At 36.9% G+C, this 24,154-nt stretch overlaps 4 protein-coding genes across 9 annotated transcripts; 1 reads left to right on the top strand and 3 right to left on the bottom strand.

Moving 5' to 3' along the window:
- The first annotated feature begins 1,126 nt into the window (after nucleotides 1-1,126).
- On the top strand, nucleotides 1,127-2,359 carry LOC111777881 (thymidine kinase). The gene is made up of 4 exons (XM_023657612.2): nucleotides 1,127-1,287; nucleotides 1,385-1,529; nucleotides 1,613-1,734; nucleotides 1,899-2,359. The coding sequence occupies exons 1-4, from the start codon at nucleotides 1,127-1,129 to the stop codon at nucleotides 2,173-2,175; spliced, it is 705 nt and encodes a 234-aa protein (XP_023513380.2). The 3' UTR covers nucleotides 2,176-2,359.
- An 82-nt stretch (nucleotides 2,360-2,441) lies between these two features.
- LOC111777880 (putative serine/threonine-protein kinase WNK11) lies at nucleotides 2,442-5,370 on the bottom strand. The gene is made up of 3 exons (XM_023657611.2): nucleotides 5,233-5,370; nucleotides 3,988-4,491; nucleotides 2,442-3,037 (listed from the first exon to the last, which is right to left on the bottom strand). Exons 1-3 carry the CDS (start codon nucleotides 5,344-5,346, stop codon nucleotides 2,654-2,656), a joined length of 1,002 nt encoding a protein of 333 aa, XP_023513379.2. The 5' UTR covers nucleotides 5,347-5,370; the 3' UTR covers nucleotides 2,442-2,653.
- Nucleotides 5,371-6,054: 684 nt separating this feature from the next.
- LOC111777643 (scarecrow-like protein 21) lies at nucleotides 6,055-9,013 on the bottom strand. 5 transcript variants are annotated; one of them, XM_023657334.2, is made up of 3 exons: nucleotides 8,901-9,002; nucleotides 6,995-7,805; nucleotides 6,055-6,889 (listed from the first exon to the last, which is right to left on the bottom strand). In XM_023657334.2, the coding sequence occupies exons 2-3, from the start codon at nucleotides 7,739-7,741 to the stop codon at nucleotides 6,128-6,130; spliced, it is 1,509 nt and encodes a 502-aa protein (XP_023513102.2). In that variant the 5' UTR covers nucleotides 7,742-7,805; nucleotides 8,901-9,002; the 3' UTR covers nucleotides 6,055-6,127. The 5 variants fall into 5 exon arrangements, with proteins under 5 accessions (XP_023513102.2, XP_023513099.2, XP_023513100.2 ...); XM_023657331.2 differs by having other exon boundaries at nucleotides 6,055-7,808; nucleotides 8,901-9,013; XM_023657332.2 differs by having other exon boundaries at nucleotides 6,055-7,805; nucleotides 8,906-9,012.
- Nucleotides 9,014-13,444: 4,431 nt separating this feature from the next.
- Nucleotides 13,445-23,234, bottom strand: LOC111777095 (histidine kinase 2). Of its 2 annotated transcripts, XM_087118549.1 has the most exons (16): nucleotides 23,066-23,234; nucleotides 22,008-22,578; nucleotides 21,177-21,446; nucleotides 20,393-20,878; nucleotides 19,814-20,089; nucleotides 19,122-19,291; nucleotides 18,790-19,002; nucleotides 18,486-18,672; nucleotides 18,313-18,364; nucleotides 17,996-18,225; nucleotides 17,797-17,895; nucleotides 16,564-17,231; nucleotides 15,351-15,830; nucleotides 14,770-15,194; nucleotides 14,042-14,200; nucleotides 13,445-13,962 (listed from the first exon to the last, which is right to left on the bottom strand). In XM_087118549.1, the coding sequence occupies exons 2-14, from the start codon at nucleotides 22,383-22,385 to the stop codon at nucleotides 14,951-14,953; spliced, it is 3,753 nt and encodes a 1,250-aa protein (XP_086974675.1). In that variant the 5' UTR covers nucleotides 22,386-22,578; nucleotides 23,066-23,234; the 3' UTR covers nucleotides 13,445-13,962; nucleotides 14,042-14,200; nucleotides 14,770-14,950. The 2 variants fall into 2 exon arrangements, with proteins under 2 accessions (XP_086974675.1, XP_023512304.2); XM_023656536.2 differs by having other exon boundaries at nucleotides 22,062-23,234.
- Between the last annotated feature and the right edge of the window lie 920 nt (nucleotides 23,235-24,154).

The raw sequence follows: 24,154 nt of genomic DNA, 5'->3' as shown, positions 1-24,154 counted from the left end.
GACCTTGGCCAAGGTATTAAGTTAAGTAAAAAGACATCTAACCCATTAATTTAGATTAACTGTCGTGACTATCCAATATAACGTCAAATTATGAAAATTTGACCATCAAATAAAATAAATTAAAGTTATGGTTGAAAATGTGTTGGATAGATTCAAATATATTGATCTGACTAGTAACACATTTTCAAACACCATTAAAATATAAAATATACTAAAGTAGGTACAAAATAGGTGCACATATTCGTATCCACAACATTGTGACTTGGGTTGTTATCTTCATTTTCATTCGCTACCGAAAATACCCTTTGCATCAACCTATTCACCTAGCTACCGAAAATACCCTTTGCATCAACCTATTCTCCCATAGGTGACCCAATTCAAAGGGTCATCTTTTGCCATCTATATTTGATAGCAAAGTTTACTTTACACATTTAACAGGACTTGACTTGATTAGTGGGGGTTGGTCTCCTCCAGCTTGCCATTAGCTGGGATGGTGATGATGGCTTAGGTGAATCACATGCACAGGACTTGACTTGATTAGTGGGGGTTGGTCTCCTCCAGCTTGCCATTAGCTGGGATGGTGATGATGGCTTAGGTGAATCACATGCAAATACTTATCGAAATTTTAATTACCCTTTTTCCATAGAAATTATTAAATTAATTTATGAGGATAATGTGAAAACTATGACCCAAAAATAAATGAGAATAATTTGTCTTTATTTTCAAAGAAAATTAGTCATTTAATTTATGTTTGTACTAAAAAAAGTTTAAATTTTTCTGTGGGGCCGATTTAAATTACATGAAATCATAAGCCCATTACCAAATTTGACAAAATCTTCAGTTTTTTTTTTTTTTTTTTTTTTTTTTTAACATATTCTTTACCGGAAGCCAACCTTATTAAAAGGTCAAAACTTCGGGAAGAAGTTTCCCTCCAAATCCAATCTCTTTAACATTCCCTCCAAAATTTCACGACCCAAAAATTCAAACCCACGACTGCAATTTGGTTCCTATATATTTTGAGGAGCCGGATCAGATCTTTACACACATCGCTTCAGTCTCCTTCAATTGCGCCTCCGATTTCGATTCAAATTCTGTCCTATTTGCTTTTTCGTCTCCAATCTGCTCCATGGAGTCCTTGAGGAATTCATTTTCCACCGATGGTGGCGCCGTCAGTGCAGGATCTCCACACCGCGTCGCAGGCGAGGTCCATGTGATCATCGGTCCTATGTTTGCCGGAAAAACCACCGCTCTACTCCGTCGGATCAAAGCTGAGAGCAGCAGTGGCAGGTAAAGAAAAGTCTATTCTTACGACCTGCAAACAGATCGAAAACCTTCATTAAAATCTCAACTTGGAATTCTATGAACTCTCGTATCTGCTCTGTAGGAATGTGGTGATGATCAAGTCAAGCAAGGACACAAGGTACGCTATTGATTCGGTAGTAACACATGATGGGGCCAAATTTCCATGCTGGGCACTGCCAGATCTTTCGTCTTTCCGACAGAAATTTGGAGAAGATGCTTATAACAAGGTATTCCTCTTTGATGAACATTCTTTGGCATTACTATTTGTTTGGCAAATCTTATTTATCTAAACCCCCAACAATACCGGCAGCTGGATGTGATTGGTGTTGATGAAGCTCAATTTTTCGATGATCTCTATGATTTTTGCTGCGATGTTGCTGATAAAGATGGCAAAATCATTATCGTTGCTGGCTTAGATGGAGATTACCTCAGGTCCCACTAGATCTCTCTCTGTCTTTCTCTGTATATATGACAATTCTGCATTCACATAATTTCTTGCATCTGAGCTGTTGGGTAACTTGAAAATTGTGCCACCCAGATGCGAAATCATGGATCTTTCCAATACTAAAGTGGTTATTCTTCCATGGTTTTGGCAGGAGGAGATTTGGTTCAGTGCTTGATGTAGTACCTCTGGCTGACACAGTAACTAAGTTGACAGCTAGATGTGAACTTTGTGGTAAAAGAGCCTTCTTTACCTTGAGAAAGACAGAGGAGACAAGGACCGAGCTTATCGCTGGGGCTGATGTCTATATGCCGGTGTGCCGCCACCACTATGCCAATGGACAAGAAGTCATACAATCTTCCAAGAACATTCTGGGATCTCGTGCTCTTAGAACAGGCTCTAATCTAGAGGCACTTCCTTCACTTATCTAAAATCTGCAACTTATCTCAATTGTCTAGACAAAATGCTTTGCTTTCGCCTGTGTATTTCCATATGTTTCCATCAAACAGCTGGCGCTAGCTACATGCTATATGAAACCCCTTTTTCTGTTTGTGGGAAAAGGGTTTGTAACCTCATTCGTCCAATATTATATACTAACATATTTCTCTTCTGGAAGATGCACCAAGTTCGTTCATAGTCCTTGTCAAAATAGATTATTTCCAGGAATGGCTATAAGGGAAACTAGAACTCCAACCCAAGTTGATAATAGAAGATTTCATTGCATAGATACCAAGTCATTGAACTAGAAATCCAGTGATAAGAAATCAATTACAGAAATGGCCGAAACTGAAATGCAGTAGGTAAAAGAGAATCATATACTTGTAGTTTTCATGTTGCTCAGTCTGTAGTAGCACAGGCAGAGGAAACACTGTTAAATGCTGGCCAATTAGAAAGTATGCTTCCCCTTTATTAAGACTGCTCAGAATCTTCATCCCCAACTTCGTCAAAGAAGGGATCCTTGAGAAGTTCGGAAGCGGAAGGCCTTGCTCTTGGTTGTGCAATGCACTTCTCAATGAAAGCCCTGACTTCATCATTAGCCACTTTGTCTAATGCTTGGGGTTTTATTCCAGTTGTCACCTTCCTGAATATTTTCGCAACACTATCACATTCACTGTATGGTATCTCCATTGTAACCATCTCGAGCAAACACATCGCAAAGGAGTATATATCCACCATCTCTGTGTAGTCTTCTTCATACAGCTCTGGTGCCATATACTCTGGTGTTCCTATGATTGAATGTGCAGCATGACTCCTGCCAACAATAGCTGCAAGACCTAGATCGCCTATTTTAACCTGTACAAAGGAGACGATGTAATAACGCTTCAACATCATAGAGGCACACAAGTTAATGAGAGGATGGACAATTGGATACTTGTGGTTTAGTCAAATAATGGGAATCATACAAATTGGCAAACAAGGTTGAGATTCAGTGTTTGATACTTGGATCCAGAAATACTGTTCTAGAAGAATTTCTCTAACCGCACATATTCTTGTGAATAAGAGAAAAAAAGAGTGGAGCAACTCATTCCCCTATCTGCAGTTTTTCTATGCTGTGATCACAGCCTCCGTGTACCGACCTATGCTTAGAATTCAGATTCAGCTCTCGATAGCCCTAACATTCTCTTGCATCTCCCATGACATATTCACGTTACTTATCTTAACTTCTATGAGTGAATACTATCCCCACAAACCAATACAAATGTTTCCAATATGTTTTGTTTTCATTCACATGCATCTTAGGAAAATTCCTACGGAGTCACCAATAAAGTTTCTATGATTGAGCTACCGTTAAAGAAAGTGTACCTTATTAGTATAGGAGCAACTTTCAATTCTTTTAAGTTTTCTTAACTATCCTATCTTTAAAATTGCTCTCATTTGGATATGGTATTCGTTCATTTATATACCATCTCCTTCGCTTAGGTACCACACTATGTTACTATGAGATGTGAACTAATTGATCATAACCTCAGTTTTATTTCACCTTTTAATCAATACAAAGCCAAGAGACAACCATGTGTAGCATATGAACTGTTATTCAAGCAGCTCAGTCAATTTGTAAAAAGATTACGGTAAGAAAGTCACAAAATCATCAGCATTTCTTATAATCTCCACGGAAGGAAATTTGACATTGCACCTAAAATAATGATCAAGAATATAAAAACTGAAAAAAGAAAAGTCATCTGCAAATTTCACCTTAGGTCAGAAAGAGAGAAAACTAGCACTATCAAGAGTGAAGCAAATACCTGCCCAATGTTACCATTGACAAATATGTTACTGCAGTTGAGGTCCCTGTGAATAATGCAAGGTTCGTGAGTATGAAGATAATCCAATCCCTCGAGTACCTGTTTTGACCACTTCTTCAAGGCCTTAATTGACACATGTCGATGTTTCTTACGATATTCCCTCAGATTTCCTGATGTGCACACCTCGGTAATGAAATTCAACGTATTATGCTCATCATCATTCCAAACACTGTAACAAACAATTATATACTTGTTGTTTAACGTGCTCAGCAGCTGAACCTCAGATCTCAAGCGGTTAATGAACATTGGATCCCCACTAAAATTTCTCAATCGAACCTGATTCCAAGCAACCTCAATTCCTTCCTCCTGATCAAATGCTCTATAAACTTTCTTCACTGCTCCAGACCCAAGAAGATCATTGTATCGTCCAAACCTTCCAGTTGGATCGACCTCAACAAAAGGCTCTGCATCTCGATCAAATGGAATTGAATTTTCATCTGGCATCTGTAATGAGTTCCAAAATATAAGTAAATTGAGCAAATAAGATAGAAAATTACAGTTGCAGTCCACTGGACTTGGCATAGATCAAGATCCAAGAGGCAGTTTAGAGAGAAAAAAAAAAAAAAAAACGATCCAAGCTGAATATGAAGCCAACCAGATAAATTTAGAGCTGGCGGCTGAATCTCAAAAGGAATGCGCAGAGTATACTCCTCACATACAATAACCTTGATTCTCGGTACAGCTAAACCCCAGCTTCAATTTAATCCAATAATATCAAATAAATATCTTAAGATCATTAACAAAACAGAAGTACAGAAGCTTACCATTGCCATTGTCTACATTGACTACTTTGTTGTTAATTTAAAATTACGACAAAAACAATATTTAAAATGATAACCATAGCTTTCAGCAACAAAAATACTCATTAATTACTACGAACAAATCAAGCGCACTTCAAGAGACAAAAGTAACGACAATCCTAAAGTCCAACGAGCTAGAAACCAGAAATTTCTCAAGGAAACCATTTCAAGAAGTTTGAAAAGGTTGATTAGAGGTTTTACGGTTCATGCAACAAAAATCATAGATTCAGATAAAGCAGAAGAAAATCAAAGATCAACTCGACTACAGAAAATGAAAATTCTCAAACACAAAATCTATGCCAATAATTAACATGAAAAATACAGCATTAACATCAGCAACTCTACACTTGAAAGAGAAACAAAACAAGAAAAAGAGAGACAATACCTTGGTGGTGATGCCGGACAGAAAATCTCCGAAGAAACGGAGCGAGAAAAAAAGAACTCTCTCTCTGTTCCGTTCAGTTGGTTTTTCTTGCGTCGGGTCGAGGCGGCAGGACATTTCTGGTTTTATACGTAAGCGCGTAATACAGATCAAAATGCCAAAAACGACGTAGTTTTGACATCTTGTCGTTTCCACTCCCAGTTTCCTTCCATATATAATGGCTATTATTTTCTTAATGTGCAAGAATTTCATATGGATAATTTTAAAATTAAGATTCATTTTTCTTTTACATTTCAAACTTGTCAATTCTAACCTTAAAATACTATTTAAACCCATTGAAATTTTGGTTTATTCGACGTATGTGCGCTTTTAATGATAAAATCATATTTTCAAAATAGTAACAGAGACAACACATTCTACTACGAGCGAGCCGTATTGTTTGATTTGGTTTAGAACTTTAAATCTATGTAAGACTTCGTGGCTGCTTCGTTCCGTCAAATTTCAAACTTTAAAAAAAAAAAAAAAAAAAAAAAAAAAACATAGAAATTATCAAATTAAAAGGATTCACATGTAGAGAGGAAGTTGAGTGCATGGATTGCTCGTGGCCATGAATTTGAGACACTGAATCTTTGGCCATGTTAGTCATGAGAAAGGACGTGTCGGCCTCAGGCAGCCTGCACTTTGGGGCATGCCCTTTACCTCTTTTGCCTCATTGCTTGCCTTATGAACTTCAAATTTGATTCCTTCACATGTTTGCAGTTGATGACGTAAACATAGCTCAATTAATTAAGAGATTACTTACTCGCTGGATCGTGATATTAAATATTTGGAACGAGTAATGGTTGTGTTTGGATATGCATAATAAGCAGGGAAAGTTCTTCATTTTGTGGCTACATTTTCACTTCCATGCACAGGAAGCGACCAAATCCCTATCCATCCAGCCTAGATACAGAGCCCCTTCTCTCTCTTCAATCCTATACCTGTTAGAATAGTTATCTAATAACGTTTTTATGGTAGCATTAACCAAAGAGCTTAATGGGTAAGCTGTAAATCCTGCCATTGCGAATCGGAGTCTCCATTTTCCGAGTAGCTCGTGTCGTTCCACTCTTTCGGCCCCTTCGCATGCTAGTATGTTCACAACTTCCCTTGCTAGACAATGCTGCTCGATGTTAATTCGCTCCTTGTGTTGTCTTGGAAGAGTAACGTCGATTGATTCGAACATGGCGTTGTAGTAATCCAGCGTTTCGATGAACCGGGGATAGAATGCAGCGGTGTTCGTGTTGGATTCTTGTTCGACGACTGTCACTACCTTTGGGGACAGACCCTTAACCAGCCTCAATAGTCTATCTCGGTGATTTTCGGTGCTTACGCTCTCGTCTGGCATATGGTGTAGCATGAACGCGAAATTCACTGCTAAAGCCTCCCCTCGTCGAATGCTTAAGTTTTTTTGCTGAACATCGCAGCCAGAAATGGCAGCGGAGTGAAACTCAAATGGCACATTATACAATTTTGCTAACTTGGAAAGCCTCCTACCAACGATGTCTAGCCCGCCTCCACGAGCATAAGCCGATGCAGGATCATCTATACCGGTTATACGAATGTGAGGCGGTCGACCAGGCCTGCTTGCAAAAGCTTGAATCAAAGTGATCCATTGAGTACCCTGAGAAATTTGGAAATCAATGATGTGAACTCTATCTTCATCTTTCATAGCTTCTGCAATGGCACCATTGGCTGACATGTATCCGAATTTAAAGTACGGGCAAACCTCGTAAAGAATGTGCATATACGAGAGAAGCTCGGCTCGTGCTGGTTCCTTGCATCTCAAAGATTTATAGATGCAACTACCCGAGGAGGCTAACCGTGCAACCAGCCCCTCAAGCATATACGCTCCCAATCGCTGCATCGGTTCACCGCAAACCGAAACCATCTTACGCAATTCATCCATCAGCCATTGCGCCATCAACACATCGTTATCTGATACAGCTTTAGCACAAGCTATTAGGATCTTTTTTAAGCTTCCTTTGGTGATAACATCCATCACTTGCCCCCAAGTTCCCATCTCTGGATTCTCAGTTCCCTCCTGGAAGATACTATCAAAACTATCAATAACATCAGAATCAGGGCCAAGCATTACACTTTCCAGTTCCCTTAATTTGTGCCTAAAATCACTAAGATCATCTGTTATGCTGGATCCGCTTACAGGGGAGCCATATGCATAGTCAATGGAATTATGCTGATCAGAGGGATTCGAACGAGAATCCTGTTGCGATATTGTGCTCCCATTGGATGAGAAAGTGACAGTCGACGAGTTGTGAGCTGCATAGCCTTGGCTACCAGAGGACGACTCCAGAGTGCAGTACCGATCACCGATGTCATCGACATTGAGCTGAGCTCTTTGGTTGCCAGCACTAGAACATAATTGGGAGAAACAGTAGGTATCCGCTCCTTGAATTGGCTGATAACATAGCCTCTTCGACATATGTGAATCTCTATGAAGCTGAGAAGCTTGCATTTCAGAAATTGTATATTGAATGGGACTGATTTTATCCTTGCTCTAACGAAATCTTTATCCAAATCTACTGCACAAATGAACCCAGATCAGCCTGGTTGTAATCCATAGGAAACTTTCATGTTTACAGGTTTAAATCCTCAATCAAAAAAACGAAGAACATAACAGCATTATAGAACATATTGACTCAAAACAATCATTCCCATATATATCTCTACTATGTGTACCCAAAGAACGAGTGGAGCCTCGATTAAGGGGAGGCTACTCGAGGGTTCTATAGGCCTCGAGGGAGACTCTATAGTATACTTTGTTCGAGAGGAGGATTGTCCAGAGGAGGGAGTCTCATATTGGCTAATTTAGGCAATGATCATAGTTTCCTTTTGGGTAAGCACAAAGCAAAGACATAAAAAGCTTATGCTCTATCGTACCATTGTGGAGAGTCGTGATTCCTAACAAATAATACCAAAGCTCAAACAAGCTCAAAGCATCTAATTCAAGCTGCCATAGAGTTTCTCAGTTCAACATAAGGATGAACTGAGACCAGAGTTACCAAAACGTCAAATTCTAACAAGTTGAGGTTAAATTTCTACTTTCTTAGGAAAAGCAAATTAAAAAGCATAGGGGACTATTTTAAATCAGTTCGGTGACTCATGATTATATCTTTCCACGTATTCGTCTCTATCCCCCACCAGATCATCATTCACCTTCATAAAAATAAATAAATAAAAACAGGAGGAGCTAAATAACTATTCACACATGATCCTGTTCTATAAGATCTCCACCATTAATCCGACCCAGATACAATAATCCCTGTAAAATCCAAACCCAGTTCGAAAAACAAGGAACTCCAAACAAACAAGCAGTAGAAACAATTGTAGCAATTCCATCCCTTACATTTCAGCGAAAATGCTACAGAGAAAACAGAGCAGAAAAACAGAGTGGTAGCCAATTTAGGGCTCGAATTCGCATGATCGAGGGAACCCATTTGCAGAAATAGTGAATCAGAGATGAAAACACGAATACCCAGAACAAAGGAAGAACAGATTCCACAAACCAAGAACAGAGAAAGCATCGAAGACATGCAATTACCAGAAGATGAACAAAATTGAACTAAGTGATTAAAATTTCAGTGGTTCATAATGAACCAAATTGTTCATCCCACCTTACTTGAAGAATCTTCGGGCTAGAGTTCACTACAAACCAGTCATTTAGAGAGAGAGAAGAAAGACGGGGGAGTGATATGAGGAGCACCTGGGAAACTATTTAACAAAGTGGACGAACAAAAAGTCCTTTAATTATTGCGAAACTGCAATCGCCAGTTTTGCCACCTAGTTTGTGAAATGACCGATTTACCCCCAAAAATTATTCCCTAAGGATAAGCCGCTAAGTTGGCGTGATTTAATTTAAAGATCAAAACTTTACCCTTAAATATTCATAATTACATAAAGATTCGACTCTCATTAATGAAAAATTAAAAAAAAAAAAAAGGAAATAATTAATAATAATGGTTGGAATTAAATTTAGAAATTAAAAAAAAGCAAGAGCAGTCAAATTGGTCAAAGAAAATTCAATAATGCAGTAGTATTTTTTTTAAATAATATATATATATATATATGGGAATAATTTGACTTTGAATGCATGACCATCCCATGCCCCTACGGCATGGAGTGATTATTTTGAATTTACAATTTCACCCCTGAATTTATTAATTATTGTTTCAAAAAATGTGGCCATGGGTTTGGAAAAAAGATTGTCCATGGACCATACTCTTAATTATTTGCTTGGAAAAAGGCACACCATAGGGTAAGGTCAATTTTGGAAATAAAGATGTGTGTGTGACAGAGATATTTTTGTTATAAATAAAAAATACACAGCATATAGTATATTATTTAATAGGAGAGGGCGAGAAATGGCAATGTGGTAAAAAAAGGGAAATTGAAGGTTTAATAAGTAAGGGTGAGGGGTTAGTGGGGCCTACAGAGGATGGCCCAGAGAGTGGCATACACGGAAGAGGAGAGAAGAAGCTTAGTTTAAAAGGCAAAAGATGACGTGGGAAGTAGTGCCTTTTACTTCAATTTAACTTATAAACACCCACCTTTATTATACTTTCTAATATTAAATTAAAAAAAGAAAATTAAATAAACTTTAATATTTCCTCTAAAAATTACTGTAGTAATACCTTTAAACTTTTAAAAAATATTCAAAAATACTAAAAAATACAAGAGTTTAATTAATACACTTAAATATATTTTAAAACTTCAAAAAAAAAAAAAAAATATTTTAAAAATATTTTTACCATTTGAAATGCGATTAAAAAATATTCACGAAGTTTCAAGAGTAAGTTTAAAAATTTGGAGATAATCTATGAGATGTAGATAAACGATGTTCGATCAAAGATAAGAATTTTTTTTTAAAGACGAGAGATATTAATGCTAATTTTAAAATTTCATGGATATTTTTTTAATATAATATTGATATTTTTTTAATTTTTTTAAAAAATTAACGATATTAATTAAAAAAATTTAAAATATAATGGTATTTTTGAAACACTATCAAAAGTTGAAGGCTATTTTAATAATAAAGAACTAATTTTTCCTTTTAAAAACTTTAAAAGTTCAAAGATATTATTGAAATTTATAAAAATTTTATTAATTTAGTTTCTTTTTTTATTATTATTATAAGTTTCTTTATTTGTAATATTTCTAAAACATTTTAATATTATATCAAACTATTACTCGAACGTCGACTAACATACTTATTAAATTTGCAAGCAACACTTTCGTACAATATTATACGAATAAGTAAGCCAGTCGGATAGTTTTAGTATGATATTATATAAATAAGTAAGCCGATCAGTTAAAACAAAAGTAGAGAAACGAAAATAATTTAACGATTATTTAATTGACCTACGTCATATCATATTAAATCGAACGAGAGTTTAATAAAATAAAAGGTAAATTAGAAGAAAGTAAGGTCACATCAAGCAAATGTGCAAAAATGAAAAAGAAAAAAAGAAGTGGGGGAATCAATGATTTAGATTTGATTTTTCATGGAATGCGTTTAATTATATAATAATAATAAAATAAAAATGTTGAGGTCACGTGCAACGCACGCAGGACAATTTTAATATATGGTTTCAATGCATCTGACCCTAACACATAACAAATCAAGAATTTTCAAATTTTCTTATTTGTTTTTTGTCCGTTACTTTATTCGCGTGCCAAATTTACATACAATATTAATTATTATTATTATTATTATTATTATTATTTACGCATAATCATCTCCAAAAATAAAAATTCTTCTTCTAGAAGAAGAATTTTATGATTAATTATCTGAAATGAAGTATTATTATTAATTACAATTGAATTAAATATTTAATTATGTTTTTTTTTTTGTCGTTATGTGAAGTGGATAGGTTTTTTAAGTTATTAGGTTAGGTTCCAAAATAAGATTAAGGTACTTAATTAGGTAATAATCATATAAACGTGGACAGCTTAATTAACCTTTTACTTTGATATTTGAAGTGAGCTTATCCAAATTCCATCATTTTATTTCCTTCATTATTATTGTCGTGATTCTCATGGGCTATAATAATGTCTCCTTCCTCTTTATATCTCGATTTAATATTTAATATTCATTTTTTTTTTAATTTAAATTGGTACGACATGTGACTCCAGATCTCTGAAAAAAATATTAATTACAGTTGAATTATGCTCAAAATGATGAAAATATTTATAAAGATATTTATATCTTGAGATTGATTTTATTTTAATGAAAATTGGAAAAAAAAGAAAATGTCAAAATGATGTTGTTTGTAAGAGGGGTGTGCTGTGTAGTTGCTATCGAGTCCCCACATCACACTCACAAATCTCAAGCGATTTTGAATATCGACCGTAAAATATAATTGATTGTAATGTTAGAATCCACGAACTTTCACAATGGTATGATATTGTCTATTTGAGTCTTTAATTTTAGTTTCTAAAAAGTTCTTATATCAATGAAGATGTATTCCTTACTTGCAAATCCATGATCATCCCATATAAGACAAATTCACTCTTGTGACAGTAAGACAGTGATTGTGCTGCACTTGTTCTAACCTAGTGGACAAGTCAGCCATGAGAAATTTGAACTCGAACTTCACAGACAAGCATCCCTTGAATTGTGCTGCACTTATTCTAACCTAATAGACAAGTCAGACAAGCATCCCCGAATTATATGTTATTTAAGTCGTGGTGTTTCTTTAGTTATAGCCTCTTCAATTATTTTAAATTGTTTTCAAATATACTTATTCGCTCACATTTTCTAAAACATTTCTCACAAGCGTGACTTAAACTTCAAGCATACGTCGACATTATCTGCAAAGTCTGAATTTCTCACAGCTTATTTATTCACTAAATTAGAACAAATGTCGCATAATTGTTATTTCATTGCTACAAGAGTACGATTGTAACTATGATACGACATGTTCGTGCGTAATCGTTGTCTTATTGCCACCATCTATTTAGCATATTTGAAATTGCATATCTATTAGTCCGATGAGATTTATATATATATATTTTCCTTTCTTGTCTGCGAATCTGCTATCAACCTCCAAACATTAATTTTTATATTTACACGCTTTGCTGTGTAATTTGGGTAAAGAGTGGGACCCATTTTTTTGGTTATTCCCTCCATTTATTTGGACATTTATTACCGTAGATTCCTCATCCTATTTCTTTTTATTAAATTACTAAAAGTATTTTCTCACCTCTCCACAACAAAATTAAAGAAATAAAAATAAATAAAAAGTCTCGAGGAAAGAATCATTCGAACTAATTAGAGTGGATAACAACTAAAAAAAAATTCGAACAGATCAAACTCAGGTGATCGAAAATCTTATGGAATAAACTCATACTGGTAAGAGTTTTGTATCTGTTCTTAAAATTTGTTGGCTAAGACTTCGAATGCTTGTTAAGAAAGATGAAAACTGTAGTAAAGAAATTACGAGAAAACAAGCACAAATATTTATGAAACGGAGACCTATATAAAGATTTAGGCACTCGAGGTGATGATGGAACATAGTGATTCTTCTGTTGCTTTTTTATATTTTAATTGAGGATCAACATTGTTAATAGAAAAAAAATGAAGGAAATGGAAGATTCTTTCTTTTAGACATCCAATCTTGTAGCCTTTGAATATTTTTGTAGTGTTATTTAACCTCTTTTCTCTTGAGTTAATGAGTATCACACAAACATGCTTCATAGCTTCCACATGGGTTCAATGTAAGAGGATGATCCACTTCAATGATGCCAATTTTTCTAGATAGTATAATCGGGTAACTTTTGCAATTTACTAAAAGAAAGAGAATCGATGAAGCGGATTTAGATCAAAGTCCGTAATGATAGCATGTGAGATCCTACGTTAGTTGGAGAGAGGAACAAAACATTCCTTATAAAATTGTGGAAAGACATGTTTTAAAACAGCGAAGCTGACGATACGTAACAAGCTAAAGCAGACAATATCAGCTTGTAATAGACTTAGGCTATTGCATGACATCTCCTTTGAAGAAACAGGATCCACCCTGGTGCTTCAATCTCTGAAGGTTGGGTTAGGATCACACAACAACAAGGCTGGTTTGGTTGGATTTTGCTGCAGTTGATGTTAAGATCACACAACAACACACACTCGATTTAGATGAACACAAAGAACAAGAGAGAGAAAATGTAAGGAAGAATGTTGACTAAATGATTATGTTGATAACTTCAACAAGTGTATACAGGAAGAGAGTATACACAGTGCAAAAGTACATGTTCAATTTACTATACATAGTTTTATCTGATATAACCAAGTATGTACAGTAAGAAAAACAAAAATGCTCTTCTTACTAAATTTTTCAAATCTCCTTTACATATAGAACATACATAATTTTATATAGCTTCAAAATGAAACCATTGACCTTCCACGAGACATTTCGAGACTTTGTAAGCAGACAAATCCTTGTATACATGGGAATATACAATACTCTTTCAAATGTCTATACTTGGTATTTTGTTATATCTATCAGGATACATACAGCTAGTGAAAAATGTCGAATCAATCATAGTCGGCTCGGAAAAAGGTGAAGATTCTATCATTCCAATGCACGACGAGGGAGGAATTCGATAAGGGCCATCTCGGAGGAGATAAAAGGCTTCAGGGTTCATAAACGAGTAATTTCGGCAAATCATAACGTTCGAGTCTACCTACGTCAAGATAAGGAATAGTGTAAATATTGTAGCCTTTCTTGTTTGGCAAATGGAAAAAAAATGGACAGGCACTTACTTGACAAGCAGTCAAGGGCCATCTAGGAAGCCATTTGTTAGTTTATGGCCATTGGAGGGACATGGCATAATGCAAATCCATGGATCATCCATCGTTTGCTCGCTTTTCCCCCAACAGCCTACACCCACTGCTAACACTACCTAATCATGGTTGTCATTCCTGAAACAAATAACAAAGAACAAATCTTTTAGGTGGTGAAAGAATAATGGAGAAGTTTCAAAGAACATGAAATGATGATTTTGAACAAATGGGAGAGCTTTAAGTGCCTAAAGTAACACAAAAGAAAAGGCAACTCGAGCGATGAGTTGCCCTTGATCTGCTATAGGCAGTTGAAAACATGTTGAAAAGTATCACAGCCCAAGCCTACCGCTAACAGATATTGTCTGTTTTGGCCTATTACGTATTACCGTTAGTCTCATGGTTTTAAAACGCGTTTGTTAAGGAGAGGGTCTAGTCTTACTCCGACAATGCCTCGCACCGTCCAGTGACTGCTATGATACTATTTGTAACAGCCCAAGCCCACCACTAGGGAGAGGTTTCCACACACTTATAAGGAATATTTCGTTGATCGGAGGATTTATCAGTTCATAGTTAACTCATAAGGAAGGCCAAAACCAAATTTGATGTTGAATAAACAGGCACCCTACCCAGAAACAGTCAAGAGTTATGAATGAAATTATGTTACCTCTCATCAAGAAATAACATGTAGAGGAAATATGGAAGCTTACCACAAATTGACAGATGAGAAGGACACGACCGGGTTAACTCCATCCACCATCCGATAGCTGGATAGAGTAGTCAGAAGATGGGCAGCAGCCATAATCTGGAGCCATCCATCCTTGCATAAGAGCGACGAGCTTCGGGTCAGAGAGGTAAGGAACGGTTATTGCTGCTACGTGCAGCATTGTGTCAAGCAGTCTCAAGAAAACGTGCTACAGTCGAATAAAGCTGCTCCTCTTCGAATGGCTTAGCTACATAACCATCCATCCCACACTTCACACACTCTTCATTCATAGCCTGAATTAAATCTGCCGTCATTGCAAAGATTGGTGTGTGCCAATGGACCTTATTATCCTCATTCGACACTTCCCCAGATGAAATTTTCGCGTTCACGCCACTTTCTACGGCACGGACCCGTCTTGTAGCTTCATACCTGCATATAATATTCGATACGCATCATGATTACAGCAAGTCAACCTATTGTAGTATCGATTGGCAATGCTATGACAAAGAATGTGATATCTATGACTACTCCCAGGCAATATGGCTTAGTTATAAAGCAAATTCATAAACAGCAGGAAGATATTACCCATCCATCTCAGGCATCTGGAGGTCCATGAAGCAAGCATCAAAGTTGTGTGGAGGGTTGAGGAGAGCCACAGCATCCGTTCCACGTTCTACACAAGTTACAACAGCTCCATATTTCTTTAGGGCGCCTTCGGCCACCTTTCTGTTTACAGCATTGTCATCCACAACCAGGATATGCTTTTCTTTCAGCAGATTTCCAAGGGTCGATGGTCGTTTAATAATTACTTGATTCCTCTTCTCGATCCCGAAGACGTCACGGAAGCAACTGACCAACACGTTTAACTGAAGAGGTTTACTTAACACATTATTTACATGGCCAGAAGATCTAAGTTCATATTGCTCATTGGAGCTTTTGGGGGATGCCAAGAGAAAGAGTTTTGGACCATTCACATGTTCTTTAAACAAAAGATGGAACTTGAGACCCTCTTTCTTGTCCCAAATGTCTTTGTCTATAAGAATCATGGCCAGTTGTGTTGATGCTCTGTTGATTTCGAAAATTAAAGTGTATTAGTAATAGTTGAACATGATACCGAACAATATATCCTTTCTAGCCGAACCTTAAAATATCAATAAGATAGATATACATATTTTCTAATGTCGAAATTGGACTTTAAATAGAACAACTACATGATGCCATATGCTCATTAATCATTTATGGAACAGCCTAAACCCACCGCTAGCAGATATTGTCTGCTTTGGTCCGTTACGTACGGTTGTCAGCCTCATGGTTTTAAAACGCGTCTGCTAGGGAGAGATTGTCACACCCTTATAAGGAATGTTTCGTTCCCCTCTCCAACCGATGTGGGATCTCACAATCCACCCCCTTTGGGAACCCAACGTCCTCGCTGGCACACCGCCCAATGTCTAGCTCTGATACTATTTGTAACAGTTTAAGCCCACCGCTAGCAAATATTGTCTGCTTCGGCCCATTACGTATCACCGTCAGCCTCACGGTTTTAAAACGTGTCTTCTAGGGAGAGGTTGTCACACCCTTATAAGGAATGTTTCGTTCTCCTCTCCAACTGATGTGGGATCTCACAATTTATTAGATCGTAGAAATAAATATGCTAATCGCTCATTTTGCCTTGAAGGAGAATTTATTGAGTCTCCAATTGGCCTATAGAGTCCCTTGCAATACAAGAGCCAAGTTTGACACCCAAATGAAAATTTTCCTTCAATGACAGCATAAGATGAATAAGACTAATAAAACTTACCTTGTGTTGGAGGCATTGGATAGATATTGATAAGCAGACTCTGCACTCAGACTAATATCAACAGAGATCCCCAGCCTCTGAAGATGATATCTCGTGACCTCTGCTCGAACGCAGCTATTATCAATTATTAACGCTCTTAGCCCCTGGAAATCGACAACACCCAGATCACAGTGCGGCTGTCTGGTATCCAAAGAACTAATTTCCCCTTTCTGGAAAGAAACCGTAAAAGAAAATGTGCTACCAATACCAGGCTCACTCACAAACCCAATCTCCCCATCCATGAGATCCACCAAATGTTTGCTAATACTCAATCCTATTCCCGTGCCACCATACGTCCGAGATGTGGAACTATCTGCCTGCATAAAAGGCATGAATACTCGGTTTTGTGCATCGTGGGGAATTCCTACACCTGTATCCTCTACGGTCACGAGTATTCTAATTGTTTTGGGTTCCTCCACCGCATCCGTCCTGCTGAACTTTTTGAATTTCTCCCAGCTTTTCCATCTATCCACCACAGGTAACCCACTGAATGTAGTACAACTATTGTTTGATGTATCTCCAACTACATATGTGCCTTGTTTAAGAACAATGTCCATAAAATCAACTGGACCTCTCACCTCGTCAGCCAGATGCACCGAGACTAATATGTGTCCCCTTTTATGAGTAAACTGCATTAAAATCAGGATAAATTTGGCATCATGCAAATGTAAGTTAAATCAGCATAGATCCCAGAGAACATAACAGTGCAGCATTGTTGATTAATTAAAGAAGCTGCACGCACACCATAGCGTCAGTTTTTTGCAAGCATGGGTTAAAAGGTTGTATTAGTATACGTCTCGAAAGTGTGAATTCCGAGAGTAAAATTGGTCCTAATGAAATGTCAAGCCATCACAACTAACTTACAAATCCAATAGGAGATGGGGCCTTGAGAATGCCGGATTTTGCAGCAGCTAAAATATTAAACAAGGAATCCTTGGAATGTCATGGACAACAACCTCTATGTGTTCGTGTCTACCGAACGATTATATACATTCCATGTGCAAGAAATGAGCAACATGTAGAACACTGGTAATTTCAGGAACTAGAAACATCAAAATTAATCATGAGTTGCAAAAATGGGCACAAGAATGTTGTTCTGTTTTTTATTTTTCATCTCAAATATGCGGTGGCACAGTCGATCAACGAGGCTTACAGATGATAACGAAAGGTAAGTAGTCGTAAATAAAATCTAACCTTGAGTGAATTTCCAACAAGATGAGTAATTATTTGACGAAAGCGTCCAGGGTCACCAATGACAACTTCAGGCACCAAATCAGAGACATAAACAGCCAACTTCACACGAAAGGGAGCACGAAATCAATTTCACGTAAGGCATACACCACCAAGAACCACATTTTTGGAAATCAACATGGAAATAAATTGATCAATTTACCTCAATTCCCTTGTCATTAGATTTGAGAGAAAAAGGTGAGATCACATTATCAAGTATAGCACGCAGATCGAAGGGCACAGATTCAAGTTCAAGCCTTCCTGATTCCATCTTAGCTTGATCAAGAACCTTATTTATGAGTGATATCAGATCTTTTCCACTCTCGTGGGCAGTCTGGGCAAAATCCAGTTGCTTTGAATCAAGGTTAGTGTACATCAGTAATTTGAGCATGCCTACATAAAGTACTTAAGCGTTGTTATGCAAGATATAAGTGTGAAGATTTATAGTATTGACTTTCTATTGAATAGCATTCATATTACCTAAAACACCATTCATTGGTGTTCTGATCTCATGGGAAACTGTTGCCAGAAACTGCAAAATGCAATACTTCAGCAAACTTAACAAACATTGTCTCTCTAGATAATGTAGTAAAATATTGAAAGGAATACAAAGGAGAGAGCACGCTTTGAATATCGGAAGTTTTGACATGCACCTGTGATTTTGCCACATCAGCAGCTTCGGCGCGACTTTTAAGCCCCATCATCTCGTGATAGTCATTCTCCACTTTTGCAATCCGACTTATTGCTGCATGAAATATATGGCCAACCAACAAGGTAATGATTAGGACGCCAGCTGATGAATTGATAGCCGTCCAAGGAGGTGGAGGTTTATGCTTGAATCTGTAACCAAATGATACGCTCTGAGCTCATGAGAAATCAACAGTAATTCCACAATATTGGATTCATATAGGTAAGTAGCATAATGACATGAAGTCAACACAGCAGGTGAGCACTTACCTACAATGCATCTCATGCCTTCTTAATGGATCCCCAAAATCAAGTTTACTAATATGCAGTAGCCCGGTATCGGTAAAATCAGAACCGTACATGTTGATTGGAGCAGAATCATTGGTTGTATCATAAACATTCACAACAATTGTCTGCTTGCTAGCAAGCTGATGCAGAAGCTTTTCCACCAGTGAGGGGATATCATATGATGCACCTAGATAACTTTGACGAAATGAATTCAAGACCGATAATTAGGTTCAGCTTGTTAACTATGACACGGAACTTTCAAGAAAGGGTATGCACACGCACAGAAGTAACAAGTTTCGAAGAAACAAAATTACCCAACAGTAGCTTCAATACGTTGCTCGGGAGTAGCGTCTGGTGGGAGGTCAGTGTTATAGACAGCAAATGTGAGAACAACTCCAAGGTGATTAGATTTCAAAAGTTTAAAAGGAGATGTAAGCACTCCCTTCCCAGACGCCCTAGCTCGCAAGATGTTCTCACGGTCCTCCTGCAAGGCAGAAGCATTATGTAAAGAAGTTAATCCTTTAAGTGACTGAAATAGACCCAAAAAATGAACACTCTCAATATTGACAAATCTGCTCCATTATAAGGAGGGTATAGGGACCCCAGAGTAAATGAATCATGTATGATCACAGGCTTCCTATAGAGCCAGAAGTGTATACAGTAACATAGCGGTGCCTTAGAATTTGACACCAGAAATAGCTATCCTTCAAGAACTAAATGACAAGACTTGTTTAACTCTGTTCAAAATTGTAACAAATGAACACTTAGCCGTAATGATAAAACAATCGAACAGTTCTGTAGAACTTCAATTCATAAGTCCTGCACATTGTAAAACCTAACAGGTGGAAACGAGAGCTTTCATTGCCATTATCTGGAACAAAAACATGGCTATGTTTAAAGATTAGAAATCAACAAAAGAGAATTATCATTTAGGCGTTTTCATTCATATCTCCTTAATTCGGAATAGAATTTCAGGGGCATGACGAAATAGTATCCGAGTACTCACTTTTCCCGACATCATGTCGATAGAAACTATATGCGCGACTGTTTCTTGAGAAAATATGACAGGTGCATATTCATCTTGAATTGGTGCAGGGTCCAAATTTTCTGGATCACAATCTTGAACAAGAGTTTGGTCCTCAGTCTCCATTTTCTTTATTGTCCATCCATGCATCATCTCAAATTTCTCTCTTTCTGAGTGATTAACTTTCAGAGCATAAGCTACACCGCTAGTCAGCGGTCTTTCAAAGGCGGTTCTTTCTGTATATTCACCAAATGTTTTCTGCAGAGAGAAGAATTCACAATTAATCAGCTAGACAGAAGACTAGTTAGGATTCGAACACAATTCTTTCAGTACAATCATTTGATTCCTTGAATTAACCAGATTGGAGTTATTGCAATTCTTAATTGAAAATGGTTGTGTAAACAACACTATTTTGCTATTCATATTTTCTTAAAACTTAACATAAGCATGGGAACTGTTCTTCAAGGAAGGATTACTAAAATCCGGTTTCCATATTCATGTTAGTATAGAAATTATATGTCAGAGAAGAAACAAAATAATGGCAAACAGAAAGAGCATTGCCTGATCAATGGCAGAAGGCTGTTTTCCATGGTGGAAAGTAGAGGTAAGAACAGCCAATGCATGAACATGGTTCATGCTAACGTTAAATTGGTCCTGCAACATCCGGGCTCGCTCATCACACATGTTTGCAAGTGTTTCTTCTCTTCTCAAAATGGCTGTCTGGTTCAGGTACCAAAATAACCAAATGGACCCGACGATCCCAACTACGATAAATATTCTTAAGAGCACCTTCCGCCATTTACCAGCGCCTTTAGGAGAATCTTTGACTTGTTGATGCTGTTTTCTCCTTAGTAAGACCCACTGTTGATGAACCAATGGCTGATTTGGCTTTGGATGTTTCTTGTTCCACAATTTTAGATGGAAACCAGATACTTTCTGGAACACTACCAGTCCAAGAAGAACCCAAAAACATCCAATCAATAAACTACAGAAAATCTTCCAGTGCTTTCTTATAAGACATCTTAGCTGTCCTGCTTGTTCAATTATCTGATAATACCCAGATGCAAGATTAATCAGCAACTCAAAAGTTAACTTTCTATGCGTAAGAACTAAATAATGATGGTGCTTATCATCATCAAAATTCAAAGGTGGGTAATGTATTTGTTCTGTTATCAGAAGATATCGATAAACGAATAAACAAACCAAGGTGTACTCCATTAATTTCCTATAGTAGATAAGAATCATAATAAAAAAATAGTTCTTTAAATGTTGCCAATTGAGAAAGATGAAGTTTTCAAAGCACAGAAAACTACATTCACTAATTCCAATATAAAAACTTATCTACCTTTCCACAAAGCTGATTTCCATTTGAAAGTAAAGAGATGGATAAGTCTGTAGCAAATGGAACAGTTATGTCCTCAGAGAATAATTGGTCAGAATTTTCAGGGATCTTCTCAGTTCGAACTGGGCACCGCCCAACATTGGAATCTGCACTTTCTTCAACCCATACATACTGCTTGTGCAAATCTTGCTCCCAGTACAGTAACCTCTGAGCACAGCCAATTCCATCCAACTCTGATGTGTCAGGTCCAAAATCATTGGTGCACCCGGATATCTGCAACAAATATAACTGTGAGATCCGACATTGGTTAGAGAGGGGAATGAGGATGTAGAAATCTCTTCCAAGCAGACGCGTTTTAAAACTTTGAGGGGAAGCGCCGAAGGGAAAATCTAAAGAGAACAATATCTATTAGCCGTGGGTTTGGGCTCTTACATAATCTAATGAAAACCTTTTAATGAAGCTATTCTCTAATCCTCCTCCTGTTACATAATTTGGGAAAGATAAGAGGCACTTGTCTGGTGTATACCTATACAATGGATAGGTTTGCCAATGGTACAACGCAAATAGCTTGATGGTTCCTAGTATATTGCCTCAGTTTATCAGGCTTGGAAGTGATCTTCAATGATTTCTACCTAAACTAATGTGATAAATTCATTAAATAGTCATAAACAGCCTGCCTCAGACTATGAATTCAACAATTCCCAAGTCTTTTACATTGTCACAGCTCCAAAGTTGAAAATAAATGAGAAAAGAAGAACAATGTTGATATGAGATCCTAGCTGATATTGTTTGCCAAATCAAAAGATCAAAAAATTGAACTGTAAAAGAACTAACCCGATCTGATTCGGATAACAAGGAAGCTAAAGCTTGAAGCTGATTCTTGCTTACATTGAAATGCCGCAGAAAAGTCCGAGTTTCTTCGTCGAACAAGTACGAGGTCTTCTGTTTTGTGCCACTATTTACATTATACGAACGCAAGGAAAACCAACAGCTCAAAAGTATAAGTAGAGCGAGAATCCAAAGACAGAGAAGCCTCTTCTTCCATTTTCCGGTGGAATTTAACAAACACAGATACTCCTTCGCCTTCTTCAGCTTAAACCCAGCTGGAAATTTTCCATTGGAGGTAGAAAACTTGCAGCTCACAGACATCCTCAGCAAGCACCTTGAGAGCTTGAGCAAAACCCCAGCTCCGCCAGAGCAACCCCTCCACATAAAACTCCTCCACCGGAACACAACAATACAAATTCAACAAGAAAACCCACAAATTAAAGGAATACCACCAATTCTTCACTGACCCTTCTTATCAAAATCAGCACTCGAGTAAGAATCCGCTTGAACTAATCATTATTCAACGACCCAAAAGAACCCCGTTCTGCCCTCCAATCCCAGAACCCTTAATCTGGTCCTGTGTAGAAGTTTAATCCATAGAAATCACTGGCGTTAATCGACTAAAATCTTCGTACGAATCATGGCGGCAACAGACTGGATAAAACCCAGTCGTTATTTTGGTAACGATTACGTGAACTAGTAAAGAGATGGGGAGAAGTATTGACCCTTTTTCTCTAATGGGTCGATTCCCTTTTCCTTTTTCCTCTGCTTCACGTGAATGGAGGTAAAACCCAGTTGGCTCATGCCAGAATTTAACTGGAATCAATTATAAGATGGTGGAGAAGGGGAATTTTTATTCAAAGAGGGTTAAACCCAGTTGGTTCCTCCATAATTACAACAACTGGAATCAATGATCACTAATCAGACAGTGGAAAAAAGAAAAAAGCATCCCCTCTTAGTATCTCCCTCTTGTTCTCCCTATCTCAAAGTGGGTACATCATTATCTCATCATCCAGTGAAGAACGTTAAGCAAAAGCAAACAAAAGCTATGATCAAAATCAAACCTCTAATCAACACATTAATTCATTCAAAACTTCAAGAACAGAATCCCCTCGGCTTTGGCAAGATTTCTCCAAATGGGTCGTCCAATTTTGGCTTACTTTTTAGCTTTTCACTCAGCTACTAGGCCACAGCAGCAGAGCAAGGCGTTTTCACTCAACCATCATGCCTTTATTACCCTCTTCAGCCCCGTTTTGTTCGTCCTTCTGCGTCATTTTCACTTTTACTTACTTGAAAGAGACCGCACCGTTCAGCGATTAAAGATAATAGAATTTGTATTCTACCGCTGCACTCTGCATCAGACTTACGGATTCACACCTTTAATTCTTATTAATTAAACTCATTAATTCAACAAATTATTCGAAACCCAGTTTAAATTCAACTATAATTACCGTATTACAATGCAAATCCAGCAGTTTTATTCGTTAAACTATCTGCCCTCTAGAAGGGCTGCCCGTTGCTAAAATACGCCGGGGATAAGATTCTCAAACTCCCCCATCTAATTAAAAATTAATTCAATAAATGTTGGAATAAATGAATATTATGTTGGATGTATGACAAAACCCACCAATCTTTTAATATTCAGAAAATAAAAATTACACTCCCTAATTAATCTATTTAAACCACCATTTAATTTATTTTAAAAAATTATAAAATTTTATAATATATAATAAATTTCTACGACATAAGTTTGGTTAAGGCAGTTGATATGTCAAATCATATATAAAAAAACGTAGAATAAATGTCAAAGTATACACGTTACTTATAATATTAAATTTAGTATATAGTTTTTAATTTGAATTTAATATTAGAAGCTATTAAAATTAACCAAATATAATAAAGGAAAATGGTTCCAAGTGGGGTTAAGATAATGTTTGACCTTATGGATTAGGTTAATGTAAATAATTATGATTTATTATTTATAATGACTTGTTACGTAAAAATATTCAGGAGTTTATTGTACTAAATAAATAAAAATAAAATAAAATAAAATAAATAAATAAAAGTCTACTTTGCATGTGGTATTTGTGTCAGGGACTGTATATGAAATTCCAAGAAATTTGTGGGAACATGTATAATTAAACAATGTCATT

The sequence above is a fragment of the Cucurbita pepo genome, chromosome 16, assembly GCF_057944985.1.
Source record: "Cucurbita pepo subsp. pepo isolate OVF chromosome 16, ASM5794498v1, whole genome shotgun sequence".
NCBI lineage: Eukaryota > Viridiplantae > Streptophyta > Magnoliopsida > Cucurbitales > Cucurbitaceae > Cucurbita > Cucurbita pepo.
The sequence above is the reverse complement of the archived record's forward strand: the minus strand, read 5'-3'. Positions and strand labels throughout refer to the sequence as shown.

What these genes read in the sequence shown, in the direction of transcription:
- LOC111777095 (XM_087118549.1), bottom strand. Translation starts at nt 22,385, where the DNA reads ATGTGGAGGGGTTGCTCTGGCGGAGCTGGGGTTTTGCTCAAGCTCTCA. An exon ending in TCGACATGATGTCGGGAAAA is followed by an intron (nt 19,292 to 19,813) that starts GTGAGTACTCGG and finishes TCTGCCTTGCAG; the next exon opens with GAGGACCGTGAGAACATCTT. An exon ending in CAGATGCCTGAGATGGATGG is followed by an intron (nt 15,195 to 15,350) that starts GTAATATCTTCC and finishes TATTATATGCAG; the next exon opens with GTATGAAGCTACAAGACGGG.
- LOC111777643 (XM_023657331.2), bottom strand. Translation starts at nt 7,741, where the DNA reads ATGCAAGCTTCTCAGCTTCATAGAGATTCACATATGTCGAAGAGGCTA.
- LOC111777880 (XM_023657611.2), bottom strand. Translation starts at nt 5,346, where the DNA reads ATGTCCTGCCGCCTCGACCCGACGCAAGAAAAACCAACTGAACGGAAC. An exon ending in TGTCCGGCATCACCACCAAG is followed by an intron (nt 4,492 to 5,232) that starts GTATTGTCTCTC and finishes AACTCATTACAG; the next exon opens with ATGCCAGATGAAAATTCAAT. An exon ending in TCAATGGTAACATTGGGCAG is followed by an intron (nt 3,038 to 3,987) that starts GTATTTGCTTCA and finishes TCCTTTGTACAG; the next exon opens with GTTAAAATAGGCGATCTAGG.
- LOC111777881 (XM_023657612.2), top strand. Translation starts at nt 1,127, where the DNA reads ATGGAGTCCTTGAGGAATTCATTTTCCACCGATGGTGGCGCCGTCAGT. An exon ending in GCTGAGAGCAGCAGTGGCAG is followed by an intron (nt 1,288 to 1,384) that starts GTAAAGAAAAGT and finishes TCTGCTCTGTAG; the next exon opens with GAATGTGGTGATGATCAAGT. An exon ending in TTAGATGGAGATTACCTCAG is followed by an intron (nt 1,735 to 1,898) that starts GTCCCACTAGAT and finishes TGGTTTTGGCAG; the next exon opens with GAGGAGATTTGGTTCAGTGC.